The following is a 19,908-nucleotide window of genomic DNA, read 5'->3' on the forward strand; positions in this document are numbered from 1 at the left end:
AAAAAAAAACTTTCCCCCCCGCCAATCATTGTTGTACCACTAGCGCTGACCCAATTACCCTAATATAGACATGTAATATATAAAAATTTACGGTAGACAATGACGATCACAAATAAAAGGTCTATTTTAGGGTAAAACTATGTTATTACCCAAAAAAAAAATAGCTGAAATGTAAAAAAGCTTATTTTTTTACTATTATTTTCAAACTTTATGAATAAAAATTCTAAAATAGCAAAAAAGGTGTGTATAAAAACGATAAAAAATGAAACCTGCATTGTCTACGGAAAAAACGTCGCAAAAATCACATCGTTAGCCCAACAAATAAAAAAGTTATAGCCATTTAACGAACACGTGCTAAAAATGGCTAAACGGTGTCTGGTCCTGAAGGCGCAAAATAGAGCAAAAGACATGTATCCCCCCCCCTCTCCACAGGACATGTATCCCCCCCCTCTCCACAGGACACGTAACCGCTCTCCACAGGACATGTATCCCCCCCCCTCTCCACAGGACATGTATCCCCCCCCCCTCTCCACAGGACATGTATCCCCTCTCCACAGGACATGTATCCCCTCTCCACAGGATCTCCACAGGACATGTATCCCCTCTCCACAGGATATCCACAGGACAGGGGATACATGTGTGATCGCTGGCATTGATAGGGGGAACGGGGGACTGAAAGTCCCCTGAAGTTCTCCATCACAAACCTCGGACTTCCGGGGTCTGTGTCGGGAGCTCCGTAGAAATGAATGGAGCGCCGGTCGTGCTTGTGTGCATGCGTGACCAGCGCTCCTTTCATTTTTATTGAGCTGCGCAGACGCCGGAAGTCAGAGGTTTGTCATGGAGAAGTTCAGGGGGACTTTCAGTCCCCCGTTCTCCCTATCGCTGCCAGCGATCACTCATGTATCCCCTATCCTGTGGAGATCCTGTGGAGAGGGGATACATGTATTTTGTAGGACACACTGTAGGTCGCATTTTTTTGGGAGGGGGGACGCTGTATGACGTTCCCTACAGGGGGGGGGTGGCTGTATGGCGTTCCCTACAGGGGGGGTGGCTGTATGGCGTTCCCTACAGGGGGGGTGGCTGAATGGCGTTCCCAATAGGGGGGGAGCTGTATGGCATTCCCTACAGGGGGGCTGTATGGCGTTCCCTACAGGGGGGCTGTATGGCGTTCTCTACAGGGGGGGCTGTATGGCGTTCTCTGCAGGGGGGCTGTATGGCGTTCTCTACAGGGGGGCTGTATGGCGTTCTCTACAGGGGGATATATGGTGTTATCTACAGAGGGGGGGGCTGTATAGCGTTATCTACAGGGGGGGGCTGTAAAAAAGGCACTATCTACAAAAGGGGGGGTGGTTGTGTGACACCCAGGGGAGGGGGGCCCCAGTCAAATGTTTGCTATGGGGCCCAGTCTTTCCTAGTTACGCCCCTGATTACAATCCATTTCTATGATACAATTACTTTTATCTTCAAACTGTTACATTTTAAATGATGAAAAATCAAAAATGTTCTTTTTTTTCTGTCTTTCCACGGCTATAAAAAAAAAGTAACAAAAATGTTACCCATACATATATACCACAAAAAGGAAGCACCACATGTCCCAAGAAAACAGTGCAAAATTCACATCGATACATAAAACACATACAGAGTTATACTGCGTTACATCTGTGAATAGCAAAACTGCCAAAATTGCTCTGGTCACTAAGGCTGGGTTCACACGAGCACATTAACGTCCGTAATGGACGAACGTATTTCGGCCGCAAGTCCCGGACCGAACTTAGTGCAGGGAGCCGGGCTCCTAGCATCGTAGTTATGTACGACGCTAGGAGTCCCTGCCTCTCCGTGGAACTACTGTCCCGTACTGAAAACATGATTACAGTACGGGACAGTTGTCCTGCTGAGAGGCAGGGACTCCTAGCATCCTACATAACTATGATGCTAGGAGCCCGGCTCCCTGCACTGAGTTCGGTCCGGTACTTGCGGCCAAAATACCTTCTGTATTACGGGGTTAAAAAATTTATATATTGCGTGTTAGATGTGTAAAGCCAGTAATGAGAAAACTCTGATAGATTTGGGGGGGGGGGGGCATCTTTTTATAGTTCCCCTCAGGCAGCAGAGGGGCGAGGTTCACCCCTGGTTATATGTGATGCAGCGCACATCCTCGTGTCCCGTACCGGGGTGCAGACCTTTGCTCGGGCCTGATGTGGCAGTCTTAGGGTATGTTTACATGCAGAAACAGCCGGACACATCAGGAAGTGATTGGGGGAGGCAGACATGACCAGGGTTGCAGGAGAGAAGGAATGAGGTGAAAAGTTCAAATGGAGGAGGGGGAGGAAGGTGGAGGAGAAGGGGGCGAGGTTAACAGAGGGCATATAGGAAGGGTGAGGGACAGGTTCGCGCCATTCACGCCCCAGGAAAAACAGTTTAGACCTTGTCCCGCCCGCCCTCCCTTAAGGACAGGTGTTATGTTTTGTTTAGCGATGTGGATTCTTTGTTGCTGCTGGTGTTTTTTCTTTTACAGGAGTCGGCTGGTGGTGACTGGTAGGAGCGGAGTCACGGTGGCTTTGTTGGCGGATTGGGGGGTCCTTGGAGTTGGTGGTAATTTGAAGTGGGGGATTCATCAGAGGTATGGTCCCTAACAAATACATAATTGCTCATGGAGATGGGCGTATTTTGGCCTCCTGCTGGGTGGTGTCCCGGGAAGTGGTTTTACATACTTGGCAAGCCAACTGCGGAGCAGAAAGGTGCCTCTGAGCCTGTAGGGAGACGGCTGGGGGTAAGTAGCTATACAGGGGGCAGTTAGGCGCCAAAGTTTTGGAGCTCCAAGGACTTCCCCTTTCCTAGTAATGTTATTTATAAAGTTATGTTTTATGTTCATGAAAATTTGTTAATAAAATGGCTGCTGTGGCCGAAATTTTCCAACCCACTGTCTCGTGTGTCTCACTGGGGATGGGAGAGTGACATGTGGGAGGGGAAAAAGGCCTGGAAGCAAGAAAGGGGGTGGACAGTATGGAAGGAAGGTTAAGCAAAAGGGTTCGAAGTGGGGCGAGCTCTGTAATCCCATTGTCATGTGTTTTCAGGCATATTTCGGGGTGTAAACGCCTCAAAATATGCCTGAAAAAACAGTAGCTAAACGCCTACAAACATCTGCCCATTTTATTCAATATAAAAAAAATGTGTTTCGTTCAGACGGGGCGGTTTTTTACACCGGCGTTTTCGAAAACAGTGCGTAAAAAAAGGCCCTGTGAAAAGAAGGCGCATGTCACTTCTTGAGACGTTTTTGGAGCTATTTTTCATTGTGTCAATGTAAAAACAGCTCCAAAAACATCTAGAAAAAACGGTTGAAAATCGGAGGCTGTTTTCTCTGAAAACACCTGTGTAAAGTCGTTTTTGATTTAGCGTGTGAACATACCCTTAGGGAGTCCAGAGTCTGCGTGCCCCCTTCCCTTCCGAGCTTGGTCCTGGTTGCACCCTCTGTGACTGCGATCGTTGCGCCACTGCCCATGATGGTTGTGTTTCTGTATCTCTGTCAGCAGGGGTTTCCCCATTATACTTTTTACCCAAATACTATTTTGTTTAGTTATATTGTGGTATGGCATATAATATATCAGTGATCCCTTAGCGTTTAAAAATCCTTACCGACCTACTACTTATCACAGCTGAGGGTCTGTTATAATTGTATCCAGTCTTTGCAACCCTGACTACACTGGCATTATGGCTTCCATCTATGTATGCGTCGTTTTGATGGCAAGAATAGCACTGGATGCAGGGGCACACTTAAGGCTGGGTTCACACGACCTATTTTCAGGCGTAAACGAGGCGTATTATGCCTCGTTTTACGCCTGAAAATAGGGCTACAATACGTCGGCAAACATCTGCCCATTCATTTGAATGGGTTTGCCGACGTATTGTGCAGACGACCTGTAATTTACGCGTCGTCGTTTGACAGCTGTCAAACGACGACGCGTAAATGGACTGCCTCGGCAAAGAAGTGCAGGGCACTTCTTTGCCACGTAATTTGAGCTGTTCTTCATTGAACTCAATGAAGCACAGCTCAAGATTTACGAGCATCTCAGACGGCTCGCAAAATGCGAGGAGGAGCATTTACGTGTGAAACTAGGCAGCTGTTAACAGTCTGTCTTTTCACACATAAATGCCTCTCATCGTGTGAACATACCCTCAGGGAGGGGGTTTCTAGTACCTGAAAACTCCCTTTGAGCAATGCAGGAGAAATAAAGGGCCATAGCTGTGGTCTTGCCTTAGGATACTCCAATATGTCCGCATAATCTTTTTAATCTTCGATGTATTCCTGTCATATGTACCAAAAAAATACCAAACCTCAATGCCAATACCAAACTTAAGAGCCAATGGGCTCAATCAGACTTCTTGGAATAATACTGTAAGGGTATGTTCACACAAGGGCTTCCGTAATGGCTGAAATTACGGGGATGTTTCAGCCTGAAAACATCCCCGTAATTTCAGCCGTAACGGCATGTGCAGGCACTTGAACGCCGCGTCAATTATGGACGTAATTGGCGCTGCTATTCATTGGAGTCAATGAATAACGGCTCCAATTACGGCCAAAGTAGTGACAGGTCATTTCTTTGACGCGGGCGTCTATTTACGCGCCGTCATTTGACAGCGGTGCGTAAATTACGCCGCGTGTGAACAGACAAACGTCTGCCCATTGCTTTCAATGGGGAGATGTTTGTCAGCGCTATGGAGGCGCTATTTTCGTACGTAATTTGGGGCAAAAACGCCCGAATTACGTCCGTAAATAGGCCGTGTGAACATACCCTAAAGGATCTGCCAGACACAACTTCTGTGTCGACGCCCATAGTTAGTCAGTCTGCACCTGCTTCTATGTCTGTGAGACTGACTCCATCTTCCACCACCCAGGATGGCAGGCTTAGGAGTGGGAGAGCCTATCACAGCCTGGCCAGACGGAGCTAGCTCCCGCCCTCTGTCTATTTATATCTGCCTTTCATGTTTCTCCTTTGCTTGTGATTCTTCTCTGCTGGTTTCCTGGCCCTTCTGCAGCTTCTTGAACTACTGATCCTCTGCTTGTGATTGACCTTGGCTTTACTGACCACTCTTCTGCTCTGCGTTTTTGTACCTCGCTCATCTCCTGTTTTGACTCGGCTCGTTCACTTCGCTTGTTGCTCCAAAAAAACTTTTGCGGGACAAGTTGTAGTTTTTCATGGCACCATTTATTGTACCACATAATGTACTGGAAAGCCGGATTTGTAGGGTGAAATTGGATAAAAACAGCGATTACACCATTTTTTGGGGGGGTTTCGTCTTTACGGCGTCCATCTGGCGGTAAAAACTACATGTGCACCTTATTCTACAGGTTGAAACGATTACGGCGATACCAAATTTATATGTTTTGTTTTATGTTTTACCACTTTTAAAAAAAAAAACTATTTGCTAAAAAAAATAAATGTTTTGTGTCGCCATGTTCTGAGAGCCATACGTTTTTAATTTTTCCTTAATTTAGCGATGTGAGGGCTTATTTTTTGCGACCCGAGCTGTAGTTTTCACTGATACTATTTTTTGGTATATGCGACTTTTTGATCACTTTTATTTCATTTTTTTGGAGAGCTTAGGTGACCAAAAAAATATTTTATAATTTTTTATTTTTACGGCAATCACCGTGCGGGTTAAACAACGCCATATTGTGATAGATTGGACTTTTACAGACGCGGCGATACCAGTTATGTTAACTTTTATTTTTTCTAACATTATTTTAAGGGAAAAATGGGAAAAGGTTTTTTTTTAACTTTTAATTCTTTTTTTTTTTAAACATAAAGAAAGCCTTTATTTTAATGTTTATTACTTTTTTTATTAGTCCCCTTAGGAGACTTGAACCAGCGATCGTTGGATCACCTGCATGATATACTGCAATACTAATGTATTGCAGTATATCGTGCTATGGTCATTCTCTTTTGAAGCCCTGCTGGAGGCTGCAACGTCCGGTCGATGCACTTCTCTCCAGAGATGTCTGCACATGCGGCCGTCCTGTTCCCTAGTGACCACCAGGGTGCGCTTGTGAGCTCAGTCCAGATAAGGAGCCAGGTCGCACACAGGTTGGAGATTGAGCTGATTGCTCCCAGAGCACCCTGTACTAAAAGAAGGGATGTGCCCCTCCCTCCAATGCCTGAGCCTTGTTGTCGTTATCCTAGTATGTCTATGCAAATGGTCTCCTAAGTGTTTTCCAGTTCCCAGTGTTCCCCGTTCCTGCTACCTGTAACCTGTATCCCGTGCTATCCTGGTCAAGTGCCATGTCGAGCTGAAGTCGTGCTGTGCTGTGTACCATGTCTGTCCTGCTACACCCCGCCTGGTGCCTGCATGCTGCCTAGTTCCCAGCTAAGCCTGTCTTGCTACTGTCTGAGCTACCACAAGTACACTATACGAACTATAGACTGTGACCTGTGTCCTCTAGGCCAGCTGCCATACCATCAAGGCGGTACGGCCCAGTGGGTCCACGTACCCCTCGTGACAGAGGCAAATCTTCAAAGGAGTACAAAGATGGCAGAACTGGGGGCCTTTATTAGGCCCCCAGGCTGCCATAACAACCATTGTAAATGGCCAATCTCGCTGCAAGAGGGACGCGATGGCGTGTTTGAGGGGGTGCCCCTCGGATTCTAACAATTTAAATGCCGCGGTCACGATTGACCTCGGCATTTAAAATGTTAAAGGGGCGGAATCAAAGTAAACTTTGATTCCACCCACTGGAGGGAGGTGTCGGCTATATAACACAGCCGTCACCCGCCGAGTATGGAGCGGGCTCCATACTTTACCTTGGCGACATCTCAGTAATGGTACGTCGTATGTCGCCAAGGAGTTTTAATCATTATATAATGAAGAAATATTATAATATAATGGAATACAGGGCGGCTCACCCACGACGTAGGCAAATGCGTGATGTAGTCGAGTGCACAGTAATCTGTACCCCATACAGTAAAGATTCAAAATAATATGAGATAAAACCGGCTCTCAAGACTAAATCAATGTTAGTTCAGGTTTTGTATCAATATCAATTATATCTATTTACTTTCGTCATGTTTGATTACACGGCTCTCTGCATATGTCAAGAGGACAATATGGAACAATATACAACAAAGACGAGTACAAATATGATTTTTACAGTGGTTTGAAGTTATGTGCAAATCTTGGGATCCAATGTCCTTTAAACAATAATAAATAAAAAAAGGAAAATAATAAATGACATTAATTTATATGCAATCAAATAGAATATAAATAATACGTTATAACCTGTTAAAATATAAAAAAATTGTAGATGAATTCCATATAGTGGGCCCTGCTATTATGAGTATCTATATTAAAACCGACGACTTTGACCAATATTCACACACTTGCATTTTTTGGACGGTATCACTGATCTTTATTTATTGTTATTTTGGTGGTATTAGTAGTATTAGCAATATTAGTATTAGTAGTATAAGCAGGGCAATGATATCATAGTATTAGTAGTAATATTAGTAGTATTAGCAGTATAAGCAGGGCAATGATATCATAGTATTAGTAGTAATATTAGTAGTATAAGCAGTATAAGCAGGGCAATGATATCATAGTATTAGTAGTAATATTAGTAGTATTAGCAGTATAAGCAGGGCAATGATATCATAGTATTAGTAGTAATATTAGTAGTATAAGCAGTATAAGCAGGGCAATGATATCATAGTATTAGTAGTAATATTAGTAGTATTAGCAATATAAGCAGGGCAATGATATCATAGTATTAGTAGTAATATTAGTAATATTAGCAGTGTAAGCAGGGCAATGATATCATAGTATTAGTAGTAATATTAGTAGTATTAGCAGTATAAGCAGGGCAATGATATAGTATTAGTAGTAATAATAGTAGTATTAGCAGTATAAGCAGGGCAATGATATAGTATTAGTAGTAATATTAGTAGTATTAGCAGTATAAGCAGGGCAATGATATCATAGTATTAGTAGTAATATTAGTAGTATTAGCAGTATAAGCAGGGCAATGATATCATAGTATTAGTAGTAATATTAGTAGTATTAGCAGTATAAGCAGGGCAATGATATCATAGTATTAGTAGTAATATTAGTAGTATAAGCAGTATAAGCAGGGCAATGATATCATAGTATTAGTAGTAATATTAGTAATATTAGCAGTGTAAGCAGGGCAATGATATCATAGTATTAGTAGTAATATTAGTAGTATTAGCAGTATAAGCAGGGCAATGATATAGTATTAGTAGTAATAATAGTAGTATTAGCAGTATAAGCAGGGCAATGATATAGTATTAGTAGTAATATTAGTAGTATTAGCAGTATAAGCAGGGCAATGATATCATAGTATTAGTAGTAATATTAGTAGTATTAGCAGTATAAGCAGGGCAATGATATCATAGTATTAGTAGTGATATTAGTAGTATTAGCAGTATAAGCAGGGCAATGATATAGTATTAGTAGTAATATTAGTAGTATTAGCAGTATAAGCAGGGCAATGATATAGTATTAGTAGTAATCTTAGTAGTATTAGCAGTATAAGCAGGGCAATGATATCATAGTATTAGTAGTAATATTAGTAATATTAGCAGTATAAGCAGGGCAATGATATCATAGTATTAGTAGTAATATTAGTAGTATTAGCAGTATAAGCAGGGCAATGATATAGTATTAGCAGTAATATTAGTAGTATAAGCAGTATAAGCAGGGCAATGATATCATAGTATTAGTAGTAATATTAGTAGTATTAGCAGTATAAGCAGGGCAATGATATAGAATTAGTAGTAATATTAGTAGTATTAGCAGTATAAGCAGGGCAATGATATCATAGTATTAGTAGTAATATTAGAAGTATTAGCAGTATAAGCAGGGCAATGATATCATAGTATTAGTAGTAATATTAGTAGTATTAGCAGTATAAGCAAGGCAATGATATCATAGTATTACTAGTAATATTAGTAGTATTAGCAGAATAAGCAGGGCAATGATATCATAGTATTAGTAGTAATATTAGTAGTATTAGCAGTATAAGCAGGGCAATGATATCATAGTATTAGTAGTAATATTAGTAGTATAAGCAGTATAAGCAGGGCAATGATATCATAGTATTAGTAGTAATATTAGTAGTATTAGCAGTATAAGCAGGGCAATGATATAGTATTAGCAGTAATATTAGTAGTATTAGCAGTATAAGCAGGGCAATGATATCATAGTATTAGTAGTAATATTAGTAGTATTAGCAGTATAAGCAGGGCAATGATATCATAGTATTAGTAGTAATATTAGTAGTATTAGCAGTATAAGCAGGGCAATGATATCATAGTATTAGTAGTAATATTAGTAGTATTAGCAGTATAAGCAGGGCAATGATATCATAGTATTAGTAGTAATATTAGTAGTATAAGCAGTATAAGCAGGGCAATGATATCATAGTATTAGTAGTAATATTAGTAGTATTAGCAGTATAAGCAGGGCAATGATATCATAGTATTAGTAGTAATATTAGTAGTATTAGCAGTATAAGCAGGGCAATGATATAGTATTAGCAGTAATATTAGTAGTATAAGCAGTATAAGCAGGGCAATGATATCATAGTATTAGTAGTAATATTAGTAGTATTAGCAGTATAAGCAGGGCAATGATATCATAGTATTAGTAGTAATATTAGTAGTATTAGCAGTATAAGCAGGGCAATGATATCATAGTATTAGTAGTAATATTAGTAGTATAAGCAGTTTAAGCAGGGCAATGATATCATAGTATTAGTAGTAATATTAGTAGTATTAGCAGTATAAGCAGGGCAATGATATCATAGTATTAGTAGTAATATTAGTAGTATTAGCAGTATAAGCAGGGCAATGATATAGTATTAGCAGTAATATTAGTAGTATAAGCAGTATAAGCAGGGCAATGATATCATAGTATTAGTAGTAATATTAGTAGTATTAGCAGTATAAGCAGGGCAATGATATCATAGTATTAGTAGTAATATTAGTAGTAATATTAGCACTATAACCAGGGCAATGATATCATAGTATTAGTAGTAATATTAGTAGTATTAGCAGTATAAGCAAGGCAATGATATCATAGTATTAGTAGTAATATTAGTAGTATTAGCAGTATAAGCAGGGCAATGATATAGTATTAGTAGTAATATTAGTAGTATTAGCAGTATAAGCAGGGCAATGATATAGTATTAGTAGTAATATTAGTAGTATTAGCAGTATAAGCAGGGCAATGATATAGTATTAGTAGTATAAGCAAGGCAATGATATCATAGTATTAGTAGTAATATTAGTAGTATTAGCAGTATAAGCAGGGCAATGATATAGTATTAGTAGTAATATTAGTAGTATTAGCAGTATAAGCAGGGCAATGATATAGTATTAGTAGTAATATTAGCAGTATAAGCAGGGCAATGATATAATATTAGCAGTATAAGCAGGGCAATGATATCATAGTATTAGTAGTAATATTAGTAGTATTAGCAGTATAAGCAGGGCAATGATATCATAGTATTAGTAGTAATATTAGTAGTATTAGCAGTATAAGCAGGGCAATGATATCATAGTATTAGTAGTAATATTAGTAGTATTAGCAGTATAAGCAGGGCAATGATATCATAGTATTAGTAGTAATATTAGTAGTATTAGCAGTATAAGCAGGGCAATGATATCATAGTATTAGTAGTAATATTAGTAGTATTAGCAGTATAAGCAGGGCAATGATATAGTATTAGTAGTAATATTAGTAGTATTAGCAGTATAAGGGCGGGTTCACACATAGCGGATTTTCACTTAAATTCCGCTGCGGACACTCCGCAGCGTTAATCCGCAGCGGAGCCGTTTCTCCATTGACTTTCACTTTAATTTAGCAGTGTTCGTTTACACGATGCGTACAATTCCGCTGCGGAGCATAGGCTGCGGAGCGGAATTTGGTGTCCGCAGCATGCTCTGTCTGTTGCGGAGCAGTGGCGGACTGGTTGCGGACTCATTGCGGAAGTTCTCCATTCACTTCAATGGAGAATCGAAATTCCGCAATGAAGTCCGCAGATGTTATGTGTGGTGCGGATTTAGTTAGTGGTGCGGTGCGTATTTCCTGCCGGAGCAGGATATGACATCAGCATTCAGCATATTACAAAAGGAAGACGCCATTTTCGGCTTGCAGCCTGACAGAGAATTTAAAAAAAGTTAAGAGCCAACTCTGAACACAGGCTGCCATGTCGAGGTACAGACGTATGGACATGGAGGTTTCGTCCCTCATTAATCTGGTAAGTACATGTATATGTTTGTGTCATGTTGTTTCAAGATGTCTACTATGTATGGATTAACACTAGCAGCACCTGCAGAATGTCCATTTTCTTAAGGCAGATCACCATGTAACAGCTCCACTGTGATTCCAGAGTACCAAGCAAACAGCATTATGCAATTTTTTGGGATTTTTATAGGTGCATAGTAGGCCAGAGATCTGGGACAGCTCGATAGCTGCCTACAGCGACCGCAACGCCCGTGACGAGGGATGGTCGTTTGTGTGCCGCGGACTGTACCCCGAGTGGGACGGGATGCTGGAGAGGGAGCAGGGAGTGATTGGTAAGTTTGCATTTAGTTTGTAATGCAGAGAGGTCAAAACACTGTTGCCAAAGGTTGGTTTGCATCATTAGCATGCTAGCAAAAATCAGCACTAATTTCCTTTCCTGCCTTGCTAAACCATACCCCAACTTTTGACATGTCACTATGGCACATGCGCAGTTGCTGATCCCTTTTTCCCCGACTGTAAGGGTATGTGCACATGGCCTATTGACGGCACTAAATCCTGCCTTACACACTCCATTTAACGACCTGAAGTACCTTTTGCAAGCGTGGACAACCATATGCACATTTAAATGCATGGGCAGATGTTTGCCAGCATCTTGGTGGCGTCGTGGCCTATTTTTGCCATGGCAAGAGGTGGTGGCAACCCAGGCGTAGCCATAGTTGCTGTCTACTCAAGTTCTGCCCCAATGATGTGGTTGCATTGATGATATATCCTCACGACAGGCCAGAGGACGCAATTGAGCTGTATACACCTGACTTCATCCACTATGCCCTAATTTAAAACACATCCTTCCTTTTCCAGAAAATGATGTGCGCAATCGGTGGAGGACAGTACGAGACCGGTTCCGCAAACAGCTATCAAAGACACCTGCAAGTGGCTCCTCTCCTTCACGGGGCCGTGCCATAGCCTACTATGAGGAACTGGCTTTCCTCATTCCCTGCAGGGAGCTACGAAGGTAAGTCTCTATTCGCACACACACCTGGGTTATAAAAGGGAGCGCATGAAACATGTGATTCAAAAATAACGTAATGCAATGTCTATTGCGTGAAGATTATATTCCACATGTTTGTTTTCCTTTTGCCAGTGTTGTCACGAAAATGACCCCTGACCGTACACATTATCACATATCACTCTGTGTTGCTTATGTAACTCATTCTCTTCATGACGAGAATACGTCTTTAGTTTCCCCCCCCCCAAAGATTGGTGTCAGTTGGGGTGTGTGTAGAATGGCAAAAGGATATGTTAACGAGATTAGCGACTGACAAACTGTTGGAGAAATGTCTTCTGAATCCCCTTAGTCAATGAGCGTTTTTTTCCATGCAGAACGTCCGGAAATGTACCACCCCGGACGCCACAACGGAGTGCACGTGGCCAGGTGCAGCAGCAGGCCGTGGCAGGCTCCTCATCAATGGTGGCTGAGGAAGATGCGCCCTACCAGCCAACCCCGGCACCAGCAACTCCGCGTGGCGACACCTCTCCAGCCCCCACGGCAGCTACTTCCCGACCGCGCCAAAGAGTGGGTGGCCGAAAGCGCCATACGCCAGAAGACCAAAGTGACACGGTAGAGGGCCAAGCCATGCGCATGATTCGGAGGGTGGAGGCCGAGGACCAATACACCAGTTTCGGGAATGCCGTTGGTGGGCGATGCCGCGAGATGGAAAATACTCGGCGGGCGGCATATATGACCTGTGTCTTCGCCCTGGCCGATATCTTTGAGGCCCCCCAGCCCCTACCCGATGTGGGAGATCTCATTTTTCACCTGCGAACACTAACTGGCCGTAGGGCTGAGACGTCTGCCGCTGTGCCGCACGCCCCACCTCCTGCCTCTGCACCCTCCCTGCAGCCCGATCCCTATTTTTCCCCCTGGACTCATGGACATCCCTCTGCTTCCACTTTCCGCCCATACCCCAATGTCCCAAACCCTTTGCCCACCCCATACTCGTCCACTCTCCCACCTCTTCATATCCATCCTCCCACCTCTGCGGCATACATGCCCCCTACCTCAACCTCCTCCTCTGCCCCCTCGTCGCATCCACAATTAAGCCCCCCGCGCTTCCACATATTGTAGTATGTTTTGTTTTTTGTTTGGTCGCTAATGTACCAGGTATTTAATATTTGTTACTTACATGATTCGACTTGTATTTAGTTGTGATGTTCATACGTTCCATCAAAGTTCCGTTGAATTTATGACTCTGACTTGTGTTTTTTTTGATTTGGATGGGAGGAGGCCAAAATGCGGGAGGGCATCAAGGGGACGATAACGATTGTTCACAGTGTGGCCGTTTTCATTTAGTAAATACTGTGTGGTTTGAGATGCTATGGTGTGCTCAACCAAGAAAGGCAACCTAGACATCATACTCCCTATTCAGACATGGGATTCATAAAATACACACACTTAGGCCAAATCCAAGTAATAGTGCATTATTTTATTGCAAAGGAAGCACATCCAACACACAATTTTCCATTCCATAGGAGTATCAATGACACAATTGCCTACTGTTTGGACATTAAACCGATTACTGCTGGGTTGGCCGCACCCCGCCAACACAGGAGTATTGCCAAGGTACGGCCCCTTCAGAAGTGAGGAAATAATCCGAGTAAATATCTCGTACGCGTACACCACTACTGCCCTGACCAGCAGAACCCCAGTTAATGGCACTGCCAACATAGGGCAGAAGTGAGTCGCCCTCAACTTCTTGACGGTATTCCTGGAGGTAGTTATGGAGGACACAACATGCCTTGATGACCGCATCAACGGTGTTTTCCTCCAATTGCATGGCCGAGGTAAAGACCCGCCACTGATTTGCCATGATGCCAAACGTGCACTCGACGAAACGTCGTGCCCTGCTCAGCCTATAATTAAAAATCCGACGACAGACATTCAGTCCCCTTCGTGGGTATGGGCGCAGCAGGTTAGGGCTCAAAGGAAATGCCTCATCCGATACCATCACGAAGGGGACTGGACGCGTGGTTCCTGGAAGAGGTGTCGGAGGGGGGAGAGACACGTTATCTATGAGAATTTGGAGGCCAATCTGGGAGGCTCGCAGCACCCGGGAGTCCCCAGTACTACCATAGGCACCAACATCAATGGTAACAAATTTGTAATGTGCATCAGCCACCGCCATCAGGACGACCGAAAAATACTTCTTGTAATTAAAGAAGCGTGATCCTGAGTGCGGTGGCTGCTGCACCCTTACATGCTTGCCATCAACTGCGCCTATGCAGTTTGGGAACTGGGTGACATTTCTAAAGCCAGCTGCGACATTTAACCAAATCTCGGGAGTGGGGCAAGGCATGACAATGGGCTGCAACTCTTCCCACAGAACTTTGCATGTGCTCTTCACAATTTGGGAAATGGTGGATTTGCCCACACGAAATTGGAGGTGCAGGGATGCATACGTCTCGCCGGTGGCCAAAAATCTGAAACCAAAAAACATCAGGCATTACATTACATCCCACTATTTAGGAAGAACAACATGTAGGGAGACTATAATACATATGTTTGGGGAAACAAGAAACGTACCCAAGCTCGCAAAATGCACAATAGAGAAAATGATTGTATGTTAGATGACACGCAGAAATGTGGCAACTTACCGCAAGGTGATGAGCAACCTTTCCTCAGCAGTAATCGCCATCCTCATCCAGGTATTCTGCTTGGTAATGTGTGGCCTGACAATTTCGAGCAGCCTGTCAAATGCTTCGATGCTCATCCGGCAGAATCCCGTAAATTTGTCTGGATATCTAGACCACACCACAAAGAAGATTAACCTAAATGCGGGGTAACCAGCCTAAGTGGGAAACACATGCCAGCATTTACACACACCATGTGGTGTGCACTAATTAAACCCTTCGTCCGTCTGTACTACTTGTACGTAGGTTTGCCCCAGGTGTGGTCCAGACACCAGTAATGAATGTGGTATGCTCAGGATAGCCCATCAATATATCATCCCTCTGGGTCCTCCACACGAGACCGTCAGCAACTAGCTGTTTGGAAGCACACGCTGTGCTCGGACGACTGATACTACCCCTGGATTTCCTTGACTTGATTAGGCTGTCAATCGCCAATACACAGGTAGTGTATGTAGTGACTATGCGATAATTCTCAGATGCACTGCAATGGGATAGTCTTTGAATTCGTGGGATTGGCCAATTTTGCTCTGTGAGCTATTGAATTGTGAGTAACTTAAGCCAAAGAAGGGTATCCGAACACTATGGACCCTTCACGGCAACTGATCGGTGACAGGGACGACTGTCCGAGGGCAAGCGCTGATAAATCAATGGCCTATCCACTGCACAGAACAGGGCGTTTGCAAGCCGGGCACTTTACTCTACACCCTACTCTCACATATAGCAGCCTGGTGAGTAGAGGTGAGCAGAGACTCATTACAAAACATATGAATCATGTGCTCTTAAGTTACCCAACAGAACAACAGGGGCAGTGACAATGAAAGATTGTATCCCAAATATATACCTTCTTAGATCGCAGCAAAGAAGTGCAAAATGACCTTTGGTTGATCTTTCTGCAACCAAAGGGTGAACCCACAGTCGGACACGGCCTCGTTCTTCAGCCTGTGTGCAAATAATGATTGTGAAATCCAAGAAACCTGTTACTATATCATTAGCAGACAGAAACATATACTTTTGCATTGGATGTGTGTAGATGACTAAATATTACTTACACGTTGCCTTTGGCGACGACGGACAATGCTGACTATGGTGCGCAGCAGCAGAATCAAATATTGTCGGCGTAATTGAAGTGGTCGCTCCTGGATGTCAGGCATTATCCCACACTTCGGACTAGTATACTTCTCCGGCGAGATTCACTTCTCTTTCTGGCCACACTTATACATGCCATGGGTGTGTCCAGCTCGTCGTCATAGGAACTGAACTCCCAAATGATGTCAGTTCCTTTTTGGAAGACTTGCCTTTGAAATCCGCAACGAAATCCGCAACTAAATCCGCAAGGCAATCCGCAGCACTTTGCCAAAATCCGCAGCGTAATCCGCAATGCGGATTCTGTGCGGCATGGATGCGGACAGTTGCGGAGGAATTCCGCCATGTGTGGTCATGCCCTAAGCAGGGCAATGATATAGTATTAGTAGTAATATTAGTAGTATTAGCAGTATAAGAAGGGCAATGATATAGTATTAGTAGTATAAGCAAGGCAATGATATCATAGTATTAGTAGTAATATTAGTAGTATTAGCAGTATAAGCAGGGCAATGATATAGTATTAGTAGTAATATTAGTAGTATTAGCAGTATAAGCAGGGCAATGATATAGTATTAATAGTAATATTAGTAGTATTAGCAGTATAAGCAGGGCAATGATATAGTATTAGTAGTAATATTAGTAGTATTAGCAGTATAAGCAGGGCAATGATATAGTATTAGCAGTATAAGCAAGGCAATGATATCATAACTATTAGTAGTAATATTAGTAGTATTAGCAGTATAAGCAAGGCAATGATATCATAGTATTAGTAGTAATATTGGTAGTATTAGCAGTATAAGCAGGGCAATGATATCATAGTATTAGTAGTAATATTAGTAGTATTAGCAGTATAAGCAGGGCAATGATATAGTATTAGTAGTAATATTAGTAGTATTAGCAGTGTAAGCAGGGCAATGATATAGTATTAGTAGTAATATTAGTAGTATTAGCAGTATAAGCAGGGCAATGATATCATAGTATTAGTAGTAATATTAGTAGTATTAGCATTATAAGCAGGGCAATGATATCATAGTATTAGTAGTAATATTAGAAGTATTAGCAGTATAAGCAGGGCAATGATATCATAGTATTAGTAGTAATATTAGTAGTATTAGCAGTATAAGCAGGGCAATGATATCATAGTATTAGTAGTAATATTAGTAGTATTAGCAGTGTAAGCAGGGCAATGATATAGTATTAGTAGTAATATTAGTAGTATTAGCAGTATAAGCATGGCAATGATATCATAGTATTAGTAGTAATATTAGTATTATTAGCAGTATAAGCAGGGCAATGATATCATAGTATTAGTAGTAATATTAGTAGTATTAGCATTATAAGCAAGGCAATGATATCATAGTATTAGTAGTAATATTAGTAGTATTAGCCGTGTAAGCAGGGCAATGATATAGTATTAGTAGTAATATTAGTAGTATTAGCAGTATAAGCAGGGCAATGATATAGTATTAGTAGTAATAATAGTAGTATTAGCAGTATAAGCAGGGCAATGATATAGTATTAGTAGTAATATTAGTAGTATTAGCAGTATAAGCAGGGCAATGATATCATAGTATTAGTAGTAATATTAGTAGTATTAGCAGTATAAGCAGGGCAATGATATAGTATTAGTAGTAATAATAGTAGTATTAGCAGTATAAGCAGGGCAATGATATAGTATTAGTAGTAATATTAGTAGTATTAGCAGTATAAGCAGGGCAATGCTATCATAGTATTAGTAGTAATATTAGTAGTATTAGCAGTATAAGCAGGGCAATGATATCATAGTATTAGTAGTAATATTAGTATTATTAGCAGTATAAGCAGGGCAATGATATCATAGTATTAGTAGTAATATTAGCAGTATAAGCAGGGAAATTATATCATAGTATTAGTAGTAATATTAGTAGTATTAGCAGTATAAGCAGGGCAATGATATAGTATTAGTAGTAATAATAGTAGTATTAGCAGTATAAGCAGGGCAATGATATAGTATTAGTAGTAATATTAGTAGTATTAGCAGTATAAGCAGGGAATGATATAGTATTAGTAGTAATATTAGTACTATTAGCAGTATAAGTAGGGCAATGATATCATAGTATTAGTAGTAATATTAGTAGTATTAGCAGTATAAGCAAGGCAATGATATCATAGTATTAGCAGTAATATTAGTAGTATAAGCAGTATAAGCAGGTCAATGATATCATAGTATTAGTAGTAATATTAGTAGTATTAGCAGTATAAGCAGGGCAATGATATCATAGTATTAGTAGTAATATTAGTAGTATTAGCAGTGTAAGCAGGGCAATGATATAGTATTAGTAGTAATATTAGTAGTAATATTAGCAGTATAAGCAGGGCAATGATATCATAGTATTAGTAGTAATATTAGTAGTATTAGCAGTATAAGCAGGGCAATGATATCATAGTATTAGTAGTAATATTAGTAGTATTAGCAGTATAAGCAGGGCAATGCTATCATAGTATTAGTAGTAATATTAGTAGTATTAGCAGTATAAGCAGGGCAATGATATCATAGTATTAGTAGTAATATTAGTAGTATTAGCAGTATAAGCAGGGCAATGATATAGTATTAGTAGTAATATTAGTAGTATTAGCAGTATAAGCAGGGCAATGATATCATAGTATTAGTAGTAATATTAGTAGTATTAGCAGTATAAGCAGGGCAATGATATCATAGTATTAGTAGTAATATTAGTAGTATTAGCAGTATAAGCAGGGCAATGATATAGTATTAGTAGTAATATTAGTAGTATTAGCAGTATAAGCAGGGCAATGATATAGTATTAGTAGTAATATTAGTAGTATTAGCAGTTTAAGCAGGGCAATGATATGCCACGTGTGACCATGCCCTTAGTAGTATTAGTAGTATTAGTAGTATTAGGATATTAGTAATATTGGCAGTATTAGGCTCTGTTCACACCTGCGTTGGGGTCCCTTTTTTTATGTTGCGTCGGAGGTTTCCTTCAGAACGGGACCGTGAACAGACGCAAACTGATTTCAATGGTCATGGAGTCTGTGCCCCTGGTTTCCGTTTGTCTCTTTTGTGCACCGGACCAGTCGTTTTGCCGGAATCAATAGATTAGTCGACTACACTATTGCTTCAGTCAGAACGGGACCCCAACGTAGATGTGAACAGAGCCTTAGCAGTATTAGCAGTATTAGGCTAATTTCACAGTAGCGTTACTATACATTTACCTTCTTCTGTCAGAGGAAGAGAGGATCGAAAGATTAAGCGGAATGCAACGGTTCCGTTAGATTTACCATTGATTGGTAATTCTTTGGTTTCAGTTGCTTTCCATTTATCTCCGTTCGCTAAGTTTCCGTTTTTTTCTACGTAAGCAAAAGTGCAGTCTGTAGAACTTTTATTTCCGTGAAAAAAATAGGAAACCTATCGAACGGAGACAAACGGAAAGAAACTGAAACCAAAGAATTACCATTAAAATCAATGGTAATTCTAACGGAACCGTTGCTTTCCGCTTAATCTTTCGATCCTCTCTTCCTCTGACGGAAGAGAGATAAACGTATAGTAACGCCAGTGTGAACTTACCCTTAGTAGTATTGCCAGATGGTGAGTGTCTGTGTTGATCAGATGGTGGATGTCGGTGTTGTCATGCCAGATGTATAAGGGCCCGAGCTTATGATATATTCTATACGTTGTATCCACTTGAATGTTATTACACTTCCGATGCCGTTATATACAATGTCAGCGTTATTTGAACGGCTATTTTCTGTTTTTACGCGCCAGAGCAGCACAACTCAAAGGTCCGTTGTACTTGTAGTAATGTCACTTCTTGAGGCACCTGATTAGTAGGTTTGCATGTTTATGTTGGTAGTGCGGCCAAGCTGGTACTTCTAGTG

At 41.4% G+C, this 19,908-nt stretch overlaps 1 protein-coding gene across 1 annotated transcript; it reads left to right on the plus strand.

Moving 5' to 3' along the window:
• Positions 1 to 10,929: 10,929 nt before the first annotated feature.
• On the plus strand, positions 10,930 to 13,503 carry LOC142689494 (uncharacterized). The gene is made up of 3 exons (XM_075847588.1): positions 10,930 to 11,591; positions 12,118 to 12,271; positions 12,640 to 13,503. Exons 1-3 carry the CDS (start codon positions 11,564 to 11,566, stop codon positions 13,382 to 13,384), a joined length of 927 nt encoding a protein of 308 aa, XP_075703703.1. The 5' UTR covers positions 10,930 to 11,563; the 3' UTR covers positions 13,385 to 13,503.
• The last annotated feature ends 6,405 nt before the right edge of the window (positions 13,504 to 19,908 follow it).

This window comes from Rhinoderma darwinii, assembly GCF_050947455.1.
Source record: "Rhinoderma darwinii isolate aRhiDar2 chromosome 5 unlocalized genomic scaffold, aRhiDar2.hap1 SUPER_5_unloc_30, whole genome shotgun sequence".
NCBI lineage: Eukaryota > Metazoa > Chordata > Amphibia > Anura > Rhinodermatidae > Rhinoderma > Rhinoderma darwinii.

Bases quoted from the DNA above. Each gene is read 5' to 3' on its own strand.
- LOC142689494 (XM_075847588.1), top strand. From the start codon at position 11,564: ATGCTGGAGAGGGAGCAGGGAGTGATTG. The intron at 11,592-12,117 runs GTAAGTTTGCAT...TTCCTTTTCCAG, and splicing joins GAGGGAGCAGGGAGTGATTG to AAAATGATGTGCGCAATCGG. The intron at 12,272-12,639 runs GTAAGTCTCTAT...TTTTCCATGCAG, and splicing joins CCCTGCAGGGAGCTACGAAG to AACGTCCGGAAATGTACCAC.